This window comes from Syngnathoides biaculeatus, chromosome 12, assembly GCF_019802595.1.
Source record: "Syngnathoides biaculeatus isolate LvHL_M chromosome 12, ASM1980259v1, whole genome shotgun sequence".
Lineage (NCBI taxonomy): Eukaryota > Metazoa > Chordata > Actinopteri > Syngnathiformes > Syngnathidae > Syngnathoides > Syngnathoides biaculeatus.
This window is the reverse complement of record NC_084651.1, coordinates 9,598,220-9,619,519: the sequence shown is the minus strand read 5'-3', so window position 1 is coordinate 9,619,519 and position 21,300 is coordinate 9,598,220. Positions and strand designations below refer to the sequence as shown.

The following is a 21,300-nucleotide window of genomic DNA, read 5'->3' as shown; positions in this document are numbered from 1 at the left end:
TTCAGGATGGGTAAGAGCAGAAGGCTGTCTAATTGTTGCAAAACATAAAGATGCCGTTGGTTACATTCATTTTTCCGAAGCTTCTGAACATTCTTGTGAGCACGGTTGGTGACATAATACATAATTGGAAAGCTAATCCTACTGCCATAAATATGCCTCCATCAAGTGCTCCTCATGAGACTTATGACAGAGGGGTGCAAAGAATCACAAGAGTTATCCAAAAGCCAAAGACCACCTTTGGAGAGCATAAAAAAAAGACCTGGAATAAGCAGGGACTGTTCTCACAAGGAATCCAGCGAGTAATGAACTCCGCCACCATAGCTGGCTTTTGTGCAATGTATTACATAAATATCACTTGGGGTGTTCAATATTTTGCCCCTCTGTTATTTTCCATAATTACGCACAATGTAATTTCTGGTCTTATTTATTCTACTTCCTTGAATGTATGGATTACTTAATAGCACATTTGGAGTCAATAAGAGTCCTTAGAGGGGCAAAGCATACTGGGAGCATGTAAATAGCATTTGAAGTCCATGTTTTGTGTCAATTATTTCTTGGCATTTTTTTGTTGTTGTTTTAATATTTGCTAGTTATGCAACTGTTTGCTGCGGTGTGACAATTTTAGTTTCCATGTGACACCGTGAGTGTGTTAAACATCGTCAGTCATGCAGTAGGCAGGCAGTGTGAGGGTATATGTAAGCTTCTTCTGCATACAGATGAAAAATGCAATTATTCCTCACTGCCTTGTGAGCGCCATCGCACAGTGGCTTATATACACGCGAAAATGTGTCATAGAATGCATGCTACCAACTAGTGTGACAAGTCACACAACAACGTTTGCAAATGTTGGAGCTCTGAGGCACACCACAGCCATTTCTAATGTGGAATTTCATCTAGTTAGAAGAGATTTTAAGACCTCAACTAGTGTGAAAATAAAGTACATTTAAAAAAATGAGAGCAAAATCCTCAAATATGCGGGGCCACGAACCGTGGACCGCAAATCAGCAATGGCACACTGACCATAGATGATAAACTCGCTAAATACCATAATTCCTGGCCTACAGATCGCACCTGCTTATAAGCCTCACCCGGTACATTTGTAAAGGAAATACCATTTCATACATACATAAGCCGCAACCGTGTAAAAGTGTCCACTTTGAAACCCACAATGAAACACGAGATATTTACAAAGAAAGACGGTACATAGAGAGTTTAACACCAGCGTCACCACGCTAACGCTAGGGCTAGCGCCGCCGCGTTAACGCTAACAGTAGCGCCGCCGAGCTAACGCTAGTGCCGTGCTAACAGGGCCGGTTAAGAAAAAACATACTGGTAAAAATCACTGAGACATGGCAGTAACTCGCTAGCGCAGCGCTAACAGGGCTGGACCGGTAAAAGTCAGTTCCTCGGCACATATATTCCACCGGTATCACTCTTGCCTTTTCCCCTCGAGTGCTCCCTTGCGGCTGTTAGAAAAAATGCACAAATTAGCCGCATCACCGCATAAACCTTTAGCATATGTAAAAAGTAGCGGTTTACGGGCCGGAAATTACGGTATATGGTGAGGATAATTGTCCTTAAACTGTTTGACTATTTTCTCATGCACTTGTTTACAAAGAGGTGAACCTTGACCCATCTTTGCTTGTGAATGACAGCAATTCTGCGAAGCTCCTTTTAGACCCACCCACTTGTCCCCAATTAGCCTGTTCACCTGCGGGATGGTCCAAACAAGTGTTTGATGAGCATTCCTCAACTTTCTCAGTCTTTTTTGCCACCCGTCCCAGTTATTTGGAATTTGTCATGTCATTATCCAAGCTGCTTATCCTCACAAGCCTACCCCAGCTAGCTTCGGTCAAAAGGCGGACTACACCCTGAACTGGTCGCCAGTCAGCCCCAGGGCAGATATCAACATCATCAATGAGTGGGAATCGATCCCACGCTGCCCACACCAAAGGCAGGCGTGTGCACCACCACACCATCAATTTGTTGCAGCCATAAATTTCAAAGTTAATCATCATTTGCCAATAATCCGTTTGGAGATTAAATATTTTGTCTTTGTAGTGGTTTCATTAGAACAGGATTTTCAAATTATTGTATTCTGTATTTATTTACGTTTAACACAACATCCCAACTTCATTGGAATTGGGTTTGTAGTTATTTCATTCAAAATAGGTGTGCGTGTGTGAGTGAGTGAGCGACTGTGTGTGAAAGAGAGAGAGAGTATAAATTTGGGGAAAGGAGAGCAAAAAAAGTCATAAAACATTGGAACCTGGTTTGGGAAAATGAAATTAAACTAGAAAAAAAAAGGAAAGAAAAAAACCAGCACATATAAAAACCGAACTGCTGTAATTGTGGTACAAGAGTAAATTACCAAAATGGTCCAAACTGAAACGCTTATGCTTTTCAAAGCATATTTCCAAATATGACTCAGTGACAGCGCCGCAGAAATAATCTCCTCCGAGCATTAACGATTTATCTCGTTTTATAAGGCAATTTAGCCATCAATCGGGGTTGCTATGGCGACGCCAGGTTTACTCTGAGACAACTAAATGACCTCATCCCCCCCCAAAAAAAAGCCACTCGTCGTTCAAGATGAAATTGCCGCGATATACACAGCGGACACAGAGAGGTTAATCCCTGCATTTTTTTTCTGGTGGGGACAAATTAAACTTGTTAATATCAATGTAAAACATCTGTGGGCTGTTTACTGCACAGGCAACATGAGCCAAGAGAAGGAGGTGGGGAGGGGGGGTGTGGGGTGGGGGCTCAGTGCCGCATAATAGTCTCTTGTTTTGATTGCTAATGCAGAATACACAGCAGTTTTCCAGCTTTAAGGTCAGGCAAGATAGAAAGGAAAATGAAGGTAACATAATATTGTTTAACGCAAAAAAACTCATTATTGTCAGAGATTCCACACTGGAAAAGCTTTGATGAGCCTCGCTGCCTGCCTGCTCTGAATCATATTTGTCTAATAAGCGCTCGGCCGCTTGCAGCTGTCGACACAGAGACTAGAAAGAGAGAGCGAGCGAGAGAATGAGTCATGTGTTATCCATTTAAAGTGCAATTTCTCGCAATGAAAATGCCTGACATGTGTGACTGTGTAGAAGGTTGGCGGTTTGGGAACAAGCCGGGGGGGGGGGGGGGGGGGGGATGCGTGGCCGCTTAGTGAGCCACCTGCTTCACTTTTGACCCTGGATGCAAAAAAAAAAAAGAAAAAAAGAGAGATTTTAATTGGAGGAATTAAAAGAGAATAAGAGAGAGAACAAAATGGGAACAAAAAAGATCAAGCTAAACATTAATAAAAGACATACAGTAAAACCTACTGGGACTTTGTTGAGGAAGATGGGATTAAACAACGACAGAAGAGAGAGCAAAAAGCAACAAGAGAAGACAACAGCTTTGATGCATGGTTACACAGCAAAAATTATTTGCAAATGACAACAACAATTACATCTGTTGGAACATAGTTGTGAGAAACGGGGATCAACGAGGATAAAAGAGAGGGGGGGGAAAAAGCACCAAATTGGAAACTGTGTTGCAGAATCTGGTGGAAAAAACGAGGAGAGAAGGCAAAAATCAAACCAAAAGACAAGAACAGCAACACCTGCTGGAATTAGAGGATAAACAAGGAAAAACAAGAGGATTAAAACAAGACCGCCCCCCCCCCCCAAAAAAAAAAAACAGTGCAACTGCTGGAACACTATGATAATCATCCATCCATTTTCTTAACTGCTTATCCTCACAAGGGTCGCAAGGAGTGCTGGAGCCTCTACTAGCTGTCAACGGGCAAAAGGTAGGGCAAAACCTGAACTGGTTGCCAGCCAATCGCAGGGCACACGGAGACAGACAACAGCCGCCCTCACAATCACACCTAGGGGCAATTTAGAGTGTCCAATCAATGTTGCATGTTTTTGGGATGTGGCAGGAAACCGAAGTGCCCGGAGAAAAGCCACGCAGGCACGGGGAGAACATGCAAACTTCACACAGGCGGGTCCGGAATTGAAAGGGTAGCTCAGAACTGTGAGGCCAACGCTTTTACCATCGGGTCCGCCGTGCCGGCCTACGATAAACAAGGGAATAAAAAAGAAAAAAAAACAATACAATAAACAACAACACCTTTTGAGACATGGGTGAGGAAACCTGGGAAGAAACGAGGGTGAAAAAAGAGAGCCAAAAGCATGAGCAATTGGCAAACAAAAATATTAGCTGTTGGAACCTGGTTTGGCAACTTAGGGATCAACAAAAAAAAGAGACCAAAAAAGCAATAACAAAACATGTTGCTGTCGCTATCTGGGGAATCTGGTGACAAACAAGAAGAAAAGAGAGCAAATGGCATCAAAATACATTCATGACAACACCTGATGCAACCGGGTTTGAGAACGCGGGGATAGACAAGAAGAAAAGAAAGAAACGGTAAGAAATTCTGGAACCTGGGGATGAACAAAATGCAAAAAAAAAAAAAGCATACGTTCAACAAAAATATGTGATGCAATCTGTTTGGAGGAGCTCGGGATAGAAAAAGAGGGAAAAAAGAAAGCAAAAACAAAAGAGAGCAACACCTGCTGGCACCTGGGGATAAACTAGGAGAACAAGAGCGCAAAAAACAACAATGATAAAAAGGAGGAAAGCACTTGTTGTGCATGTTTTGGGAAAAAGGATAAGGTCATGTCATTAGCCAAGCCACTTATCCTCACAAGGGTTGCGGGAAAGCTGGTGCCTATCCCAGTCGGCTTCGGTCAAAAGGCGGACTACACCCTCAGCTGGTCACCAGTCAGTTGCAGGGCAGATATCGACACCATCACTGAGCGGGAATCAATCCCAAACTGCCCGCACCAAAGGCAGGCGTGTGTACCACAACACCATCAGTGACTCCCATACAAAGGTCCAAAAATCTATTAAAAAAAAAAAAAAAAAAACATCTTAGGGACAGAGAAAGTGCCCTGGGGACTTTTGAGTAAAAAAAAAAAAAAAAAAGAGACCAATCAGTAACATGAAAAGACAAGGAACCTGGTGATAAAAAAAGAGTAAAAAAAGACAGCAAAAAGCAACAACAGAAGATAAAAAACAATCTGTTCAAACGAGAAGAAAAAGAGAACAAAAAAGAAAGCAACAAAATACTGGAACCTGTAGGTAAAGAAAGAGAAAAAAGTAATAAATCAATAGCAAAAAAAATAAAAAGCCATCGTCGTGGGATAAACAAACAGACAGCAAAAACCACCACCACCACCACCAACAAAAAGATAAAAGCAACACCTGTTGAAACACGGTTAGACAATCTGGCCATAAACAAGAACAAGGGAGTGAGTAAAAATGGAGAACAAAAGACAACAAAAGTCGGAAACCTGTGGAGGAAAAAGTGAAGAATGAAAGCAAAACGTGAAAAAAACAATAATAAAAAAAAAACAACACTTGTCATCTCGGAGAAAAGAGCAAAAATCAATAACAAAAGACAAGGTAACACCTATTGGAATCTGATTTATGTATTTAGGAATAAACAAGTGGGGGGGGGGAGCAAAAAGCAACAGAAAAGAACAACAAATTAACAAATGCACGGATTAGAGCAACAGTCATTACAGGCTGGTGACGTTGGCACCTCTATGCTTACATCTTAAACGTCAAATCCGCAGAGCAAACAAATGCATTCAGCAGAATTCCTCCACCCAAATATGGAAAGAGAGAAAACCGTCATATTTGGAAAATGTGACTTGTGCTCAGCGAAGTGTGGCGAACCCGAAATAAACTGGACTCTGAGCACCCCCCCCCCCCCAATATCCCTGAGAGGTTATACAGTAGTCCTTCATTGCGTGGTGTTGAGCGCCACCTGTTGCAACCCAACGACAACATCATCAGCATCAGCATCATCGTTCTAACAGGAAGTGACCCGGGCCGGCTACTATTTTCACTCCTGACGCCGACTCTCTTTTGTGCCCTGCCAGTGCAAGAGATGGCGATGATGATGATGATGATGATGATGGACAGCGTGGAACAAAGACAGGAAAAGTCTGTCTCCCTTCCAAGGTCACGCATGGCCCGGTCTGCCCTTTCCCTCATCTGGATTGGCAGGCTAGTGTGTGTGTGTGTGTGTGTGTGTGTGTGTGTGTGTGTGTGTGTGTGTGTGTGTGTGTATAGAAGAGCAAGAGCCAGTCTGAACTGCAGAGCGAGTTACTTCCTGTACAGGAGATATAATGAGATATGTGATCAGAATGCCTGATAAAGTGGTTTTTTTTTCACATGATTGAATAGACAATGTACAAGCTGATTGTTTTATGCAACATTATAAAAGTATAAAAAGTGAAGGCGCACACAGAATTTAATGTGTTGATCTGTAAAGGAGGAAATGACATAACATGCAGCACAATAAGGTCATTGATTTTACTTTGTTGTTGTATTGGATCTATTTACAAATATTATTGATTTCCATGGAAAATTTTGCTAAACTGAATAGTAAGTATCGTAGCATAATTTTTTTATGATAATTGTACTAAATTAAAGAGTTTATTGTTGTAATGTTTTTTACTTTTTGTATTATACTGTTGTTTTTTAAAAAATAAAAATAGATCCAGTAAAAATGATCCAATGATATTGCAATGATTAACATTCAACATTTTTGCTTTTTTTCATTTTATCTAAATTAAAATAAATAAAATATCTTGTAACATTAAAACTATGTTTAAAAATTACATTACATTACATTTTTCAATTAAGAATAGTGTTATAGCTGCAAACATTCAACTTCTTTATTTTTTTAAATATTCTAAACCTTTTTAAAATATTTTTTTGAACTAAAACACATTGTTATATACGAAGCCCCTAAAGGGACATTGGAAAAAAAAACTAACTGGTTTCTCATTGTAATGAGTTAGTTACTCATTGTAACTCATGAGTAAGTTACTCATTACGATCAGAGTGTCGAAAAACGGCTCCCTATGGGTCATAGTTTATTTACCTCCTAGAGGTAGCTTCCTGAATAAGGAATAAGGGTCTTTTATACATGCACACATGCAATGGACTAGTTACTCATTACAATGAGAAACTTACTCATTACAATGAGAAACCACTTGTTTGTTTGTTTTTTCTCAATGTCCCTTTAGGGGCTCCGTAGTAGTTATAGCATATAGCAATCTTTTATATTTATTTTTCAAATAAAAAATAGTCAGACACTTTGCAATGCTCAAGATTCCTTTGGCATTATTATTTCAATTTTTGATTTGAAAAATTATTTGACATCTGGTAGCATTCATCTCTTTTGATTTTTATTTTAATTCATCCATTTTCTAAATTGCTTATCCATTTTGAGCACTGCTTATCCTGTTCAGGCCTTTCCAATTTGACTTTGGGTGAAAGGCAGACAATATAGTATTATAATTATACCTCCTAACATTTTTTTCCAATTTGGGGATTTTTTTTTAAGTTAAAAAAAAAGAAAAAAAGAATCTAACAAACGAAGTCTCGCGCTTTAGAAATGTTCTATAGAAAATTGTTAGCAGGGCCAATAGTTCCTAAGGGGAAAGCTGGTCTAAAATTGAAAACCTTTTACACAAAATAAACATGTTCCACTAAAGATTAACTAAACAGTACTTGTTACGCTAAATCATGCTCTGTTTGTTTCTTCGTTTGCTTGTTTGTTTTCCTTGAGCTGACTGAGCACATTTTCAACAATCGTGCCAACTGTGGCTTGGAATGAAACGTGCGCAGGTCTTTGGCGCCCTCGCGTGGAAGCTTTTGAAAACGTCGCTCCCCAAACTGCTGTCTATGAATAATCCTCAACATCACCGCGGCAAACTGTGTCGCGTAGTCTACAGCGAGAGGCTTCATGCTGCAAGCCCCGATTCCCACTCCCACTCGGGGTGGAGCTTCAACTTTGATCCCACTTTTTGTGTGTGTGCAAGTACCACAAACTTCATCCTGCAATGCTGAGTTAGTTTTTCAGTCAGCAGTGTGTACTGTACCGGGTTGGAAGGGGGCGGGCGGTGGGGGGGAGAAGATGATGCTGAGCGTGTTGAAGTTTACTTGCGCGATCGTGACCAGGGCGCTCTTTCTCTTCGTGTCGCTGGCGGGCGTGTGGCGGGTGACATGGGTGAAGGGGGACAACATCTTCTGGCTGCTCACGCTGCTCTTCGTGCCGCTCCTGCTAGAGATGATCGTCACGCTGAAAAAGAGGAAAGGACAAGATTACAAATGGTAAATGAAACGATTTTTAAGACACTTTTTAAACTCCCAACTGAGCTACCGTTACTTAAGCTGCTGCTGCTGCTATTGTTTCACAGGACAATCAAGACAAGGGTGGTCGTCAACCCCCGCCCTAAATAGAGGTCGTGGAATCCCCCCCCCCCCCTTTAAAAAAGTGCATTGTTTAATTCCATGGAAGCTGATGATGAGAAACAGGACATGATGCGGGTTGTTGATTTTTTAAAAAAAAAAAAAAAAGGTCAATCATGAGCTCCAAATTTGGCTCAATTGTAACATGTGGCGATTCTAAGATCAGAGGTTTGGGGGGGGGGGGTGGGCTGGTCTACCAGCCAGCCAAGTTTAATTTCACAGTTGCATACATTTTAACGGAATATTTATGAACGAGAAACATAGCACCTTTTGGGAAGGTCTGTCATGAAACCATCAAATCTGGTAAATGTTTAAACTTTAACGTTGCGCCACAGCAAATAAGGAATTGATAGGATTTACAAAACAAATACATTGTAACCCTACAACTGGAGGATAAGACATTTTGATACAGCAGCAGCTCTACATACACAGTATGTAAAACCACCGGAGTAAATCAGCCAACTAGAGTGCTTTACTAAAAATACAATAACAAAAAAATGTTACCTTGGACATATTTTTGGTAACTTTGATATGAAATGTAATGCACATGTATAACACATTAACTGTGCGATTGGCTGGCAACCAGTTCAGGGTGTACCGCACCTCCTTCCCGTTGACAGCTGGGATAGAGTCTGGCACTCCCAGCGACCCTCGTGAGGATAAGTGGCGAAGGAAATGGATGGATGGAACACATTAACTGAAGTTGACTTTGACATTTCTGTAAATGTATATGATACTTTGCAAGAGTAGTACTACTGATCTTAGGGTCTGGGTTCAAATCCGTTTCTGTCAGGACCCTTACAAGCTCCAATTAAAATATGGCGCGTCTCCCTCATGCAGCTGACTGTGCTGATGAAAAGATTACAAACAACACACACAAAAAAAAGCCGTTGTGAATATTTTCTGATAATGTTTCCCCTGAGCTATTCCGAGACAAGCCTGTACAAGCCTTACCGAATCTACTTTATGGTACTCAGGAAGACTAAAGTGGACCTCCAATTTGCTTTATCTGCATGTCATACGATTAAATGTGAAGCGAAGCATTGAAGTGTATGAATAAATCATGAGCGTATCACAAGTAGTCGGGCAATAGGAGAAGATCAGATCTGTTAGAAGTAACTTCATATTTGGTTCTACGCAATCTAATGGCGACTAAGTGTTTGCATGACATCAGTCGTTCCCATTAAGTGTTCTCATGGACTGTTTTGTGTGTTGTCTTTTAGGTTTTCCCCTCCAATCTTTCTCTTTCTCATCAGTATCATTCCCTCCATTTGGATTCTGGAGCTGCACTACCAGCAGGACAAAGCCAGCGACCCTCAGGTACAATTGCCACATCACATTATTGTGGGCACATACGGCATTATTTTTTTGTTTTTTGCGAGGGTGGGTGATGTTAGTTGCTCTCTAACCTGAGTCTGGTGGTTTTCAAATACCACCTATTGACTTACAGTCGTGTGAAATATCTCCAGGTGTTTCTTTGCTTACCGGCTTTCCTCTTCCACTTCCTGGTGATGTTGTTTGAGTCATTCATAAGCGTGCACCCTATCCAGTTCCGCTTTCTTCTCAAAGCGGTCAGAGCATAGAACTCCAATCCTAAAGTCCTTGCACTGGCTTCCAGTCAGCTTTAGAATAGATTTTAAAGTTCTCCTACGGTTCTATAAATCACTAAATGATTGAGGTCCTGAAAGCATGAAAGAAATGCTTTCGCAATACAAACCCAGTAGAGCTCTGAGATCGACTTACTCAGGTCAAATAGTGGACCACAGAGTCCAAAGCAAACATGGTGAAGCAGCATTTTGCTATTATGCTGCACACAAATGGAATAAATTGCCAACAGAGGTGAGGTCGTCCCCAAGTGTGAATGTTTTTCAATCCAGATTGAAAACTCTTCTTTTTTCTCACGCTTCTAGAATATATCCACTTTTTCATCATAGTACTTGCACTGTATGCAGTTTTAATTGTCTTTTTAAAAAATATTTTGTTCCTTAATTGTATTGTTTTTATCCCATTTTAAATGTTTTATCTCTTTGTTTTCAAATGCCTTTAATCATGTAAAGCACATTGCGTTATCTCGTGTATGAAATGCGCATTACTAATAAATTTACTTTGTTTGCTTTGCTTTAAATGGTGGTAGCTGCGCTGCCCTGGTTGGTTTCCTCCACAACTCTTCATTTGTGGTTTTACCAGGATACCACACCTTGAGGATATAGCACAGGCGTTTGTTGATAAACACCTGGATTTTGCTTATGAGGCCCTCTGTAGTCTTCCATGTTTCAGGTCTGTGGAGCCGTAAAACATGTGGAATAGGGAACCAGCTATCCCCCAAAAAAGAGAAATATATGTAAGAGTACAAAAATAGTATGTAGTGAAGAAGAAGATGAGAAAGAACAAGAGATTTATTGGTAGAAGTTGCAGCTCAATAGAGGAACATGGAAGATAGTTACAAAATCCCAACACAACTAGCGTTAAAAAAAATGAACCATTAGTTAAGCAGTGAGGAATAAACAGGGACAACTCCTTGGAGAGGAAGCTCAAGAACTGGACCGGCGGGAGGAACATTTCCTCCTAAATAGACCTCCCCAGAAATAACAGCAGGGTCCCATCAGAAAACTGAAGGTCAACAGTGGAAGTGTGTCTAAGGTTGAATGAACCAGAACTGTCAAAAAAATGAAAGCTGAAAAAGCACCAGGAGTTGACAATATCCCTCTTATATTCTGAAAACTGATCCCATAGTGACGACAGGGGTTTTTTACCACTTTCTCAGACGTGATCCCAATAGAATGGAAAATGGTCTGAATTGTCACCGTAGTGAAAGAGGAAACCTCATCATATGCAACAACTGGAGAGGCATGGTGCTCCTGCCCATCCCTAACAAGGTTCTTTGGAAGACTGCAGATGATCTGTGGAGAAAAAGGTTAAGGCAGGTTTTAGGAACTCCAGGTCATGCACAGACTATCTTACTCCAGTGAGAATTATTATGACGCAGTGTAATGACTGGCAAATAAATTGTATAGATTTCGAAAAAGCCTTTGACAGCCTACAGTATAGATAAGTAATTTGGAAACACCCCAGGGAGGGACTATTGGCTACCATCTCAGATTATCAACCTAATTAAAAAAATGTATCAAGAATTCAACGGGGAGGTGATCTCCAAGTGTAAAATAAAAAATGTACATATAATGGATTACTTTGAGTGCTTTTAACTTTATCGAGTAACTCATCACATTGAAAGTCTTTCAACTTAGCTGTTGGTTTTCTAACTGCTAACAGTTCACTGATGTAATCACACCAAAATTTTCAATTCTACACACATCTGCATTTTATCTATTTGTGTGCGTATAGCTTTTATGTATCTTTATCCTACATTTATCTATGTACCTGCGATCAAATGGCGACCAATCCTGTCCCTCACCCAAAGTCATCTGGGAAAGGCTCAAGATCAACCGCCCGTGACCTTTATGTGGACAAGTGCTTTAGAAAGTGGATGGATGGGTTAACAAATTACTCTGATTAATAGTTTGATCAGGCGCCAAAATGGGTAGCGGGTTCGATCAATAGTGAAGAAAATTGTCATCATGCTGGGTCATGGTCTCATGACAAGACGCTGTCGGTTGAGAGTAGTCCAATACTGTATTAATTATTGATAAATGGGTCGCTCACTCAACTGTATTTGATGTCAAATGTCTTTTAATAACAATGAGGTTTACCTTGTTGCAGTGCAAAAAGCTTGACTCATGGGAGAACGTGAAGCAAGTGATCACACTGAACGAGACCACAGGGACAAACCTCACGTACCAGAACTACCTGGAGGTAAAGCTGACTTCACATTGGCATATTATTAGCATGCAGTATTGGTGCGCGATGATGAGTGACATATTCAAGATGATGTTCGGCTTTTATTGGTAAACCACACAGTGATGTCAGGATTAAGAGGAGTGACAGGAGCCGAAAATAATGCTGATTTCAGAAGAAACACTTAAGCAGGTGACTGATGTTGTCAGTTTGTCTGGTGTTAAAAAAAAGGTGAATACAGCCTGCACATGTGATTTAGATTAGAAATTGACTCAGTCCGTAGATTTAGTCATAGAAGACAAAGTCCTAATATGTCAAGGTTGAATTGCAGTGAATCTTAAGCATTTGGAGTTTTCGGTGACAATCGCGATACTCCCATTAAAAGCTTTACATAGTACAGTGGATCCCTGCTATTCATGGGGATAAGGACTGGACCCGACCTCGATAGCGAAATACCACTGATAAATGCATTGGGAGAAAAAATGATTTTGATTGATTGAATTGAATCTGATTTTGGTGCTTGTCTCAACTAAATGGTTACTCTGTGACGACCAATCGTAACTATTCGTTTCAGTCAACACATCCACAGACTGTGGATTTAAGCTTCCCGTGGGTTCCCATGGTCAAAAATACAATACAATAAGTGTTCAATTACATATGAAGGTTATATACAAATTAAAACTCAAATTTAGGGTGAGAAGATCAGTCATCCGGGGGTTGCTCAGTGTTGAGTCGCTGCTCCTCCACATTGAGAGGCGCCAGATGAGGTGGCTGGGGCATCTGATTCGGATGCCTCCTGGACGCCTCACTGGTGAGGTGTTCCGGGCATGTCCCACCGGAAAGAGACCCTGGGATTACCCAGGACACGCAGGAGAGACTATGTCTATCTGCTGGCCTGGGAACGCCTCGGGATCCCTCCGGAAGAGCTGCAATAAGTGGCTGGGGAAAGGGAAGTCTGGGTATTCCTGCTCAAGCTACTTCCCCCACGACCCGACCCGGAAAAGTGGTAGAAAATGGATGGGTGGAGGGATTCAAACTAAAATTCACATGCTGCTTCCATTTTTTTTTTTTCTAGCACGTGAAGTTTTTTTTCCCCACAGCTAAGCGTCCAGATAAGCAAAATTCTACTGATTAGCTGTAGTAAAACTCACCAGAAGATTACGATTGAACTCATCTACACCTGCACGACAATTTGTTTGTGTAGTCAGAGGGTCAGTACGATCGATAACTGCAAACAGAAAGCTTTTTCACATTTTTTTTCAAGAGAACGAGGATCCATACTTCAAAAACTTGATATGAGAGAGAAAAACTGAGGTCAGTTTTGGATTCCACACCCCAAAATTAGTTAAAAACAGCTGTCAGGCCAAACTCAACAAAAATTGTGTTCCCCAATATCAGACTCCAAGGTAATTGTACTTTTTTGTATGATAAAAAAAAAGATATGCTTATATTTACCAGCTGTAAAAGTCAAGTTTGAAAGGATTCAAGGCTTTTCAATCATAAAACCGCAATGATGGACATATTGAGAGTGCAAAAGCAACCGCCTTATGGTCCCGAAGCCAAGTCCTTAGAGCCAAGTCCTTCTCGTCTGAGCTACTGCCACCTCCAACTTTGTGTCAGACCAACACAGTCAGTCAACAACACACTGACACATCATCAGTGCTGAGTCAAGAGAAAAAAAGCTAAATCTAGTCCTAATTACACCGACACTGACTTGACATGAGATCTTGGAGCATTTAGGTTTTTGAATCTCAGACAAATTGGGCTCGCAGTTTGGGGAGAATAAACACGCGAAGAACATTGCACAAAGATGCGAGTGTTGACATAATACATGCAGCACCAGACGTCTCAAAGTCTCAGGCACAAGTGACCGTTGGAGGAAGTCAGACAAAGAGCCTTCTCAGGAATACTGGCCTGAATCCACTGGGAAGTCAGGAAAAGTTGAATGGTGCAATTAAGGCACCAGTGGACATAAATGCAGCTTTCCTCTATTATCAGAAAACAGAACATGCTGTTAAACACAATAATGTTGACTCAAAACAAGATTTTTGTTGAAACTGAATACATCTAAATCAACAGGAGAGAATGCACATAAAAATCCAATGGATTTTGTAGGACACAAGAAGTGGTCTTGTCACTGATCTATGGGGAACTCTGCAAAGAAAACAAACACTTGAGATACGGGTTTCCTCTTTTATTACCACAGATAATAAAATGGGTAATACAGCAATGGAACATCTTCAAAGTATAGATTAAAGCAATTGTGAGCTTGCCAGTACGTACGCCCATTTTTCAGTTGAGTCACTGATACACCTCTTAAGATTTGTTCCCCAAAAAGAAAACATGCTTTGTCCCTTTTCCATTTCAGGGTGGGGGTAGGCTTCAATAACATCCAGCGCAGTCTTGTAACAGGTCATACGACTTAGCTGCGTGCTACAACAGCGGAAGCCAAGTGTAAACACATCCAGATGTCCGTTTACCTAGATACAACTTTTCTGATCAATCCTGGGTTTTCCAGAATATCAACCAGGCGTTGTGCTCCAACGAGTGGATCCTCGCTCTTCATCAGATCCTGCTCATCCTCCTCATTGTGGGAAAGTGGCTCCTGCCCCTGGGGGGCGGCGTCACCAGAGATGAGCTCTCTCAGCTGCTTCTGATCTTCGTCGGCACGGCAGCGGACATCCTCGAATTCACGAGTGAGACGCTATCAGATGTCAAGTGGGTGTCTCATCACATTTGCTTGGCGGGCCTATTCTGAGCTCTTGTGTTTCATGCCTTTATGAATATTAGATCACCTGCAAAGAACTACAAGTTGCAACATAAGTTTTCCAAAAGAACAATTTTTAGCTGTATATTGTCCTTTCCAGAGAGAACAGTCCTCAGTTGGTCTATATCATCTTAGCTGTATGGACATGGAGCATGTTGCAATTCCCTCTACATTTGGCTGGTGAGTGAAAGAATAAATAATAAACACTAGAAATATTATTAATAATAGACAATTATATAGCTTCGAAACAGAGCTAGTTGAGCAACTGTGATCGTGCCAGTCCTCAGTTTGACTCAACTTGCACACCTCCAAAGAGCTGTCTGGTTTCACACTGGCAGAGAACCAAACCAGTGCTTATTCATGAGGTCACCAATATAACATACATAAGTCACCATATTGCCTCTGTTCGCAAAGTGGCGCGGAACTCCAGTTCGTTGGCTTCTTGACGTAAAAAGGCAGTTGAATGTTTACACCAAGGACCTGCGGTCACCGCCTCCACTGGCAATGACATAATGGCAACCTTCTCTTTGGAATAGGAAAAAGTTGAGAACAAGTGCTGATTCTGTCTACAGCTCGAACCAGCAGTGGGACCAGGTCAACGTGATCACGGTGAAAGGACTTATGACTGACTGGTTTTACATATTGTAGCATAGCAACTCAATATTTGTACACGGGTTACATGGGTAATTGGTTCTTTCAGGACAGGCCTTTGTTTAGATTTTGAGAACACGGTCACGGTGACCCCTGTTTGACGTCTGTTGTCCACTGGAAACATTGAACATGAGCCACCCCATTTACGTAAATCAACTAAACTTAGTTTAAAAAAAACAGCTTTATTGTCCATCATAGTTTTATAATCCAAGGTTGCCAACACTTGGTTTACTAAAATAAAGTGACAGTGACAGACATTCCTTTTCAGCGGGTTGTCACTTGTCTCCAATATGAAGTGGATTGATGAAGTGTGGTCTATGGGGAATTCATTTTGAATTGTTCATAATGCCGAACCGCCATAATGATCCAATCAGTACAGTGACTTTGGGCAAATGTAAAATTGTACAAGCATATTCAGGCTGTTTTAGAGGCAAACTCTGCCTCAGAATTTACATTTAAATAAATGGTCCAAAGATTCTGGTCCTACAAAACTCAAAAATATCACACAATGTTAAGAATGTAAATTATTCTCTCAAAGGTAACATTTAAGAGAATAAAAACAAAACAAAACAACAACAAAAATGCGATGGTAAAGTTGAACATCCTTACGATGATCCCAATAGATCTTTTTAATAAGCTACAAGTCAGTTTTGATCCCAATACCGGACTTAGCATCATGATGCTTTTACAGCACTTACACAAAACATTCAATAGTGCTTGACTGAGATTCTCTGTGGTGTTTATCTTGTATCCTTTTTGTCAGGGTGTGGCTAAGTGCGGCGTGTTTGTTCAACTTATAAACAGTCTCTGTAGTTGTACGGTATACTGTATGTGCAACATGTTCATAAACATGCTTTAGTGATTCATCCTTAATATCATTTTGACTTTGTTGCCTCGTTTAGTTTATTGAAAGAGCTTATATGTGCCAGCTAGCTTTCATTTGGTATTTTAGCAAACACGCTAAGTGGCTTTGGTTACAGACGTCGAGCAACCATCAGAAAATCGACAGTATACTGCACATGTGTACTGTACTCCGTATGTGAACAACTTGTAGGTAGATAAACAAATGGAATCATTATTTAAACATGATAAGAGAGGCCCCATAGCTCAGTGATTAGAGCATTGGTTTGGTAAACCTCACGAAGAGCACCCGGTGTTAAAATTATGCCAAACAAACATGACTGTTCATCTGAGACGTCACGCTGGGTAAACCCCTAACGGGACAAGCTGAAAGAAACTTACTTACTGGTACTTTTTTTATGTTTCAAGTGACACAATTGGTATGAGCGTCATGGCAGTGTAAGTAAAAAAAAAACTCACGGACTTGGATATCTTCTGATCAATATCAGGCTTGGTCCAAGTTTGGACAAAAGTGTGATACTTATCAGATAACCACCAAAGTAAGAGCATTGTAAATGTACTGATTGGCTATGCTACCTCAGTGTAAGATTGACATAATCTAAAGATGCAAATAAACAGAATAAAGCAGTGACAAATATTTGATACGGGCATCCGATCAGAATTGGGCACTTTAAAGTGCTGTGTAAATCCAGCCTTCGATTTTGTTCACAAGAAGGTTGTGTATTTTTCCATAGACAAAACATCCCTGATGGACTGAGGCATAATCCTCATTGACTTTAATTGTGTAGTGATGCCTTGACATATGAATGACGCGATTTCCAGATTTTTCGAGATAAGAGCTGTGGTTTGCACAATTTGGGGGATTTCCAATGAGTTTGATGTACCACCGAAATCACAAAGCTTGCCATGACTTCTGCTAGTCAGACGTTCAGCTGCACTATGTGTGAGGCAGATACACTTGTCGGTTGCCCAATATTTTCCATAAGGGAACTTAGTACGCCTCTAAACTGTACACCAAAAATTGAACAAGATGAATTGTAACTTTTTTACTGGGTCGGAGCAATTTTGAGTCCAGTTGAGAATCACTGACTTCGATGTCAAAAGGGTATGTTACATTTTAAACACTTTCCCTGCTTGTTTCTGACAGTGGTGAACTCCAAGTCGGACCCTGTTGCCGACCAGGATGTTCGTGAGGTTTCCCTGCTGACCAAACACAGCACAGACATTTGGGGTATCGTGGAGGCTTTGTTTATCCAGGACGGGCCCTTCCTGATGGTGCGGCTCACTGTCATGACCTACTTCGACGTCTTCCACCAGATGCTGGTCTTCTTTGCCATCAAGAACTTCCTGGTTGTCATTTTGAACGTGTACAGGTTGGCCGTCATATGCCAGGACTTCAGACCGTCCCGGAATGGCAGTGGCAGCATCCCATAATTAAAAAGGGAAACCCTGAGTCATCCTGTATTGATTGGACGATAATACGCCTGTGTTGTCTTCGTGCATCTTGCAAAGTCCATTTATCGGGAAAAGTATGGTTTTCTATCATGTTCTTACACTTGATATCATGTTTAGTGTCCATGCTTGATGCTGCTAACCTCAAATTACTGGACTGATATAACCGCAGTAAAGATAACTCTGAAGATATCTGGAAATTTCTGGGCAGTTTTGAAAGTGTGCCAGAGCAATAAAATAATCCATCCATCCATTTTCTGAACCGCTCATCCTGACTAGGGTGGCGAGAGTGCTGGAGCCAATCCCAGCTGACATCGGGCACGAGGGGGGGGGTCACCCTGAACTGGTTGCCAGCCAATCGCAGGGCACATGGAGACAGACAACAGTCGCACTCACAATTGCAAAGAAGGGACGATTTAAAGACTCCAATTCATGCATGTTTTTTTTATATGGGGGTAAACCAGAATGCCCACGCAGGCGGGGCGGGATTTGAGATCCGGTCCTCAGCGCCGTGAGGCCAACATGCTACAGATGCTCCACTGTGCTGCCCGTAGTAAAATAAATAAATAAAAATCTATGTGCCCTGCGATTGGCTGGCAACCAGTTCAGGGTGTACCCCACCTCCTGCCCGTTGTCAGATGGGATTGGCTCCAGTGACCCTCGTGAGGATAAGCGGTAAAAGAAAATGGATGGATGGATGTATTAAGCACTGATAATAATGAAATCAAACTCCGAGAAGATACTTCTCCCTCACTTAGCTTCGAACATACACCCTTGTGTTTGTTGATATTGTCCACGTTTAGTTGTCCGTGCGGGCTTCTGCGAGCCTTAATCCATCGTAGACCCTTCGTCAACTGTGTTTTAGGCTTTGGAAAATGAATCAACCGGGCCCCTTGTAACCTAGCAGGATATCTTTCATCAGAATTGCACCTTCCCCAAGCGCATCTGAGGACCATTTTCTTTATAACGTTAACTTTTCCAAGCGCACGCTACTGACAACCAGCATTGCTTGTGGGACAATATGGCGAGAGGGCCGTGTCAAGCCAGGGGTTAAGACAACGCGGCTATCTGATTGGCTATTATTGCATGAGTTGATCGACAGGTCGGAATGGTCCATTGTTGTAGTTCGAGCATGGGAAACTGTGAAGTGCTGACGGAATCGGGAGATCGACAGGAGCATTTGAACTCAACCAGGAAGGTGAAACAGAATGTGCCCAACTGTAAACACTGGGTAATTATTTGAGTTACCGCTGACTCAGACTGTTCATTCTTGTTCGTTTAAGTAGTTACATGCTTAAAGGATTGTTGTGATTTTTTTAAGCTGCTATAATCAGAATCATCTTTATTTTGCCATGTATGTCAAAAAGACTATAAATATCCCATGACAGTGTCCCACAGGGAATAACGTACTGTAAAATATATTTGTTAAAAGGCAAAAGAAGTATCAAGCGCTTTAATCAGTTTGTGTATTCCTTACCCCTTAAAAACACAAGGATAAATTGTTGGGGGTTTTTGTATGTTTGTCACTTTGAATAAGCCTAAAAAAGAATCTGTACCATTGTCCTGATTTGCGTATGACTTCTCACATTAAAGAGAAAAATAGTATAACACAAGGAGTCATTGTTACAATGATTAGCTGTCCTTACAGCATGATGTTTATTTGGCTCAACAGTTTTATTCATGTCAATGTCCTGTTATCAATAACATTTTTTTTTATCCAAAATATGACCTCGCATTTTAGTCATTTCCCACAGTACTGCCTTATATCACTTCAATGTAGAGAGTAATTCTAGCAACACAAATTGATGATGTAATCTGTTCAAAATTCTTTGGCTAGTGAATCACTATGACTTTTAAGTAAAATTGTAGTCAATTAATTTGTTACTTAGTACATTAACACATCATACCCCGAAATGCACCAAAATAACATCACATTTGTGTTACTTAATATTTTTGGCAAAAAGTTGATACGTACAGCAAAGTGAATGTTTGTTTATCGCGATGCATTCTGAGACGTGGCTGTCTCTCTGACATCAAGTGAACGGGTGACGTGTGACGTCAGGTCGCTATGAAACATAGTGAAGAGGTTAGCTTTGACTGGCTAGCAGGCTAAGCTTTCAGAAGACATTATACCCTTACCTCCAGCCAAAGGTAATGAGCAATTAAACACGTGAAGGTGTGTTCAAAACAAAGTTGAATCCTTCTCTGTAACTCTTTAACTTGATTCAAACTAATGACGAGGAAATTAGTAGTTTCGTAGGGGCAGTGGACAGGTACGTCGCCATGTTGTCGTCACTATCGCGGTGCATTCTGGAATATGTAGTACCCGGTCCCGCGGCATCATCCTACAGTACCTCTTTCCGCCCAAATATAATTACTTCCTGATACCTATTATTTTTCATTTAACAAAGTGTATATTTTTTCTTGAACCCATCATAATTATCCATATTACGGTTTATATTGCGTTAATGCACTGTGCTGCCTTTATATTGTTCCGGTTCTTTTTATATGTAATTACACGTTCACCCTGATGGGGGCGTTAACGGTTTTTACCCTGTTTTGGATTTTGGCGGTCATTTTCATCAGGGTTGTCCAATGTTTGCTTTACGAGAATTAAATCATGTATCATAATGAGCTATTGTTTCAGTACATTAAACAACATAAGACAATCAACCATCTGGTTTGGACATTGTTTATTTTCACTCGTATTAAAATGAGAATTAACTTGAATATAAATTGTTCTCCTACTTGAAATGATCGTATTAGATCTATTAAATTATTTAGTCATGGAATGGTTTAAAAATTAAAAATAAAATTCACATTTCTCTTCATGGAAGCCGTCACCTTACGGCGGTGGAGGGGTTTCTGTGTCCAGAGGATGCTCGGAGCTAAACTGTCTGGGGGTTCCCGCCCCCTGGTAAGGTCACCCACGACAAACAGGTCCGAGGAAGGAGCTGGACAAAGCACGGAAAAAAAAGACCCCTATGATGAACAACTGGATTGAGGTTTTGTTGCCCGGATTTGGGTCACCAAGGCCCCTGCTGTAGCCAGGCCTGGGGGTGAGCGCCTGGTGGCCGGACCTGCACCCATGGCGGCTGGTTGGGAACAGCCCGAGAGGGTAAGTCCCCCCCCCCCCCCTCCCATGGGCTCAACACTGTGACCATTGTGGGGGTAAGCGGTTCAGAAAAAGAATGGATGGATGTCAATGATTTTGTCGACCATGGATGCTTTCTAATTACAAGCAATGCCAGAAAGTGGCCTCCAGAGGGCACCATTTTACACACTTTAACACTTTTGAACGACGCTGCGTTTGTGCTGCGTGTTGGGTGCCATCGTGCGGTGAAATAGCGTCACTCCAACAACATTTCCCTTCAAATCTGCTTCAGTAGCTTTTGCGTGTGTTTTTTTTCCTCTCTAGCCGATCTAAACAGGTGGTCGCCACCTTTGCCACCCAGGAA

The 21,300-nt window shown here is 41.3% G+C and overlaps 1 protein-coding gene and 1 long non-coding RNA gene across 2 annotated transcripts; one reads left to right on the top strand and one right to left on the bottom strand.

Annotated features, from left to right (window-relative positions):
- The first annotated feature begins 6,832 nt into the window (after positions 1-6,832).
- On the top strand, positions 6,833-19,455 carry LOC133509509 (transmembrane protein 26-like). The gene is made up of 6 exons (XM_061836578.1): positions 6,833-8,181; positions 9,543-9,639; positions 12,037-12,129; positions 14,630-14,829; positions 14,979-15,058; positions 17,538-19,455. The coding sequence occupies exons 1-6, from the start codon at positions 7,814-7,816 to the stop codon at positions 17,822-17,824; spliced, it is 1,125 nt and encodes a 374-aa protein (XP_061692562.1). The 5' UTR covers positions 6,833-7,813; the 3' UTR covers positions 17,825-19,455.
- Positions 10,728-20,185, bottom strand: LOC133509510 (uncharacterized). The gene is made up of 3 exons (XR_009797356.1): positions 19,982-20,185; positions 19,818-19,908; positions 10,728-11,219 (listed from the first exon to the last, which is right to left on the bottom strand). It is a non-coding gene; the product is annotated as an uncharacterized LOC133509510 (long non-coding RNA).
- Between the last annotated feature and the right edge of the window lie 1,115 nt (positions 20,186-21,300).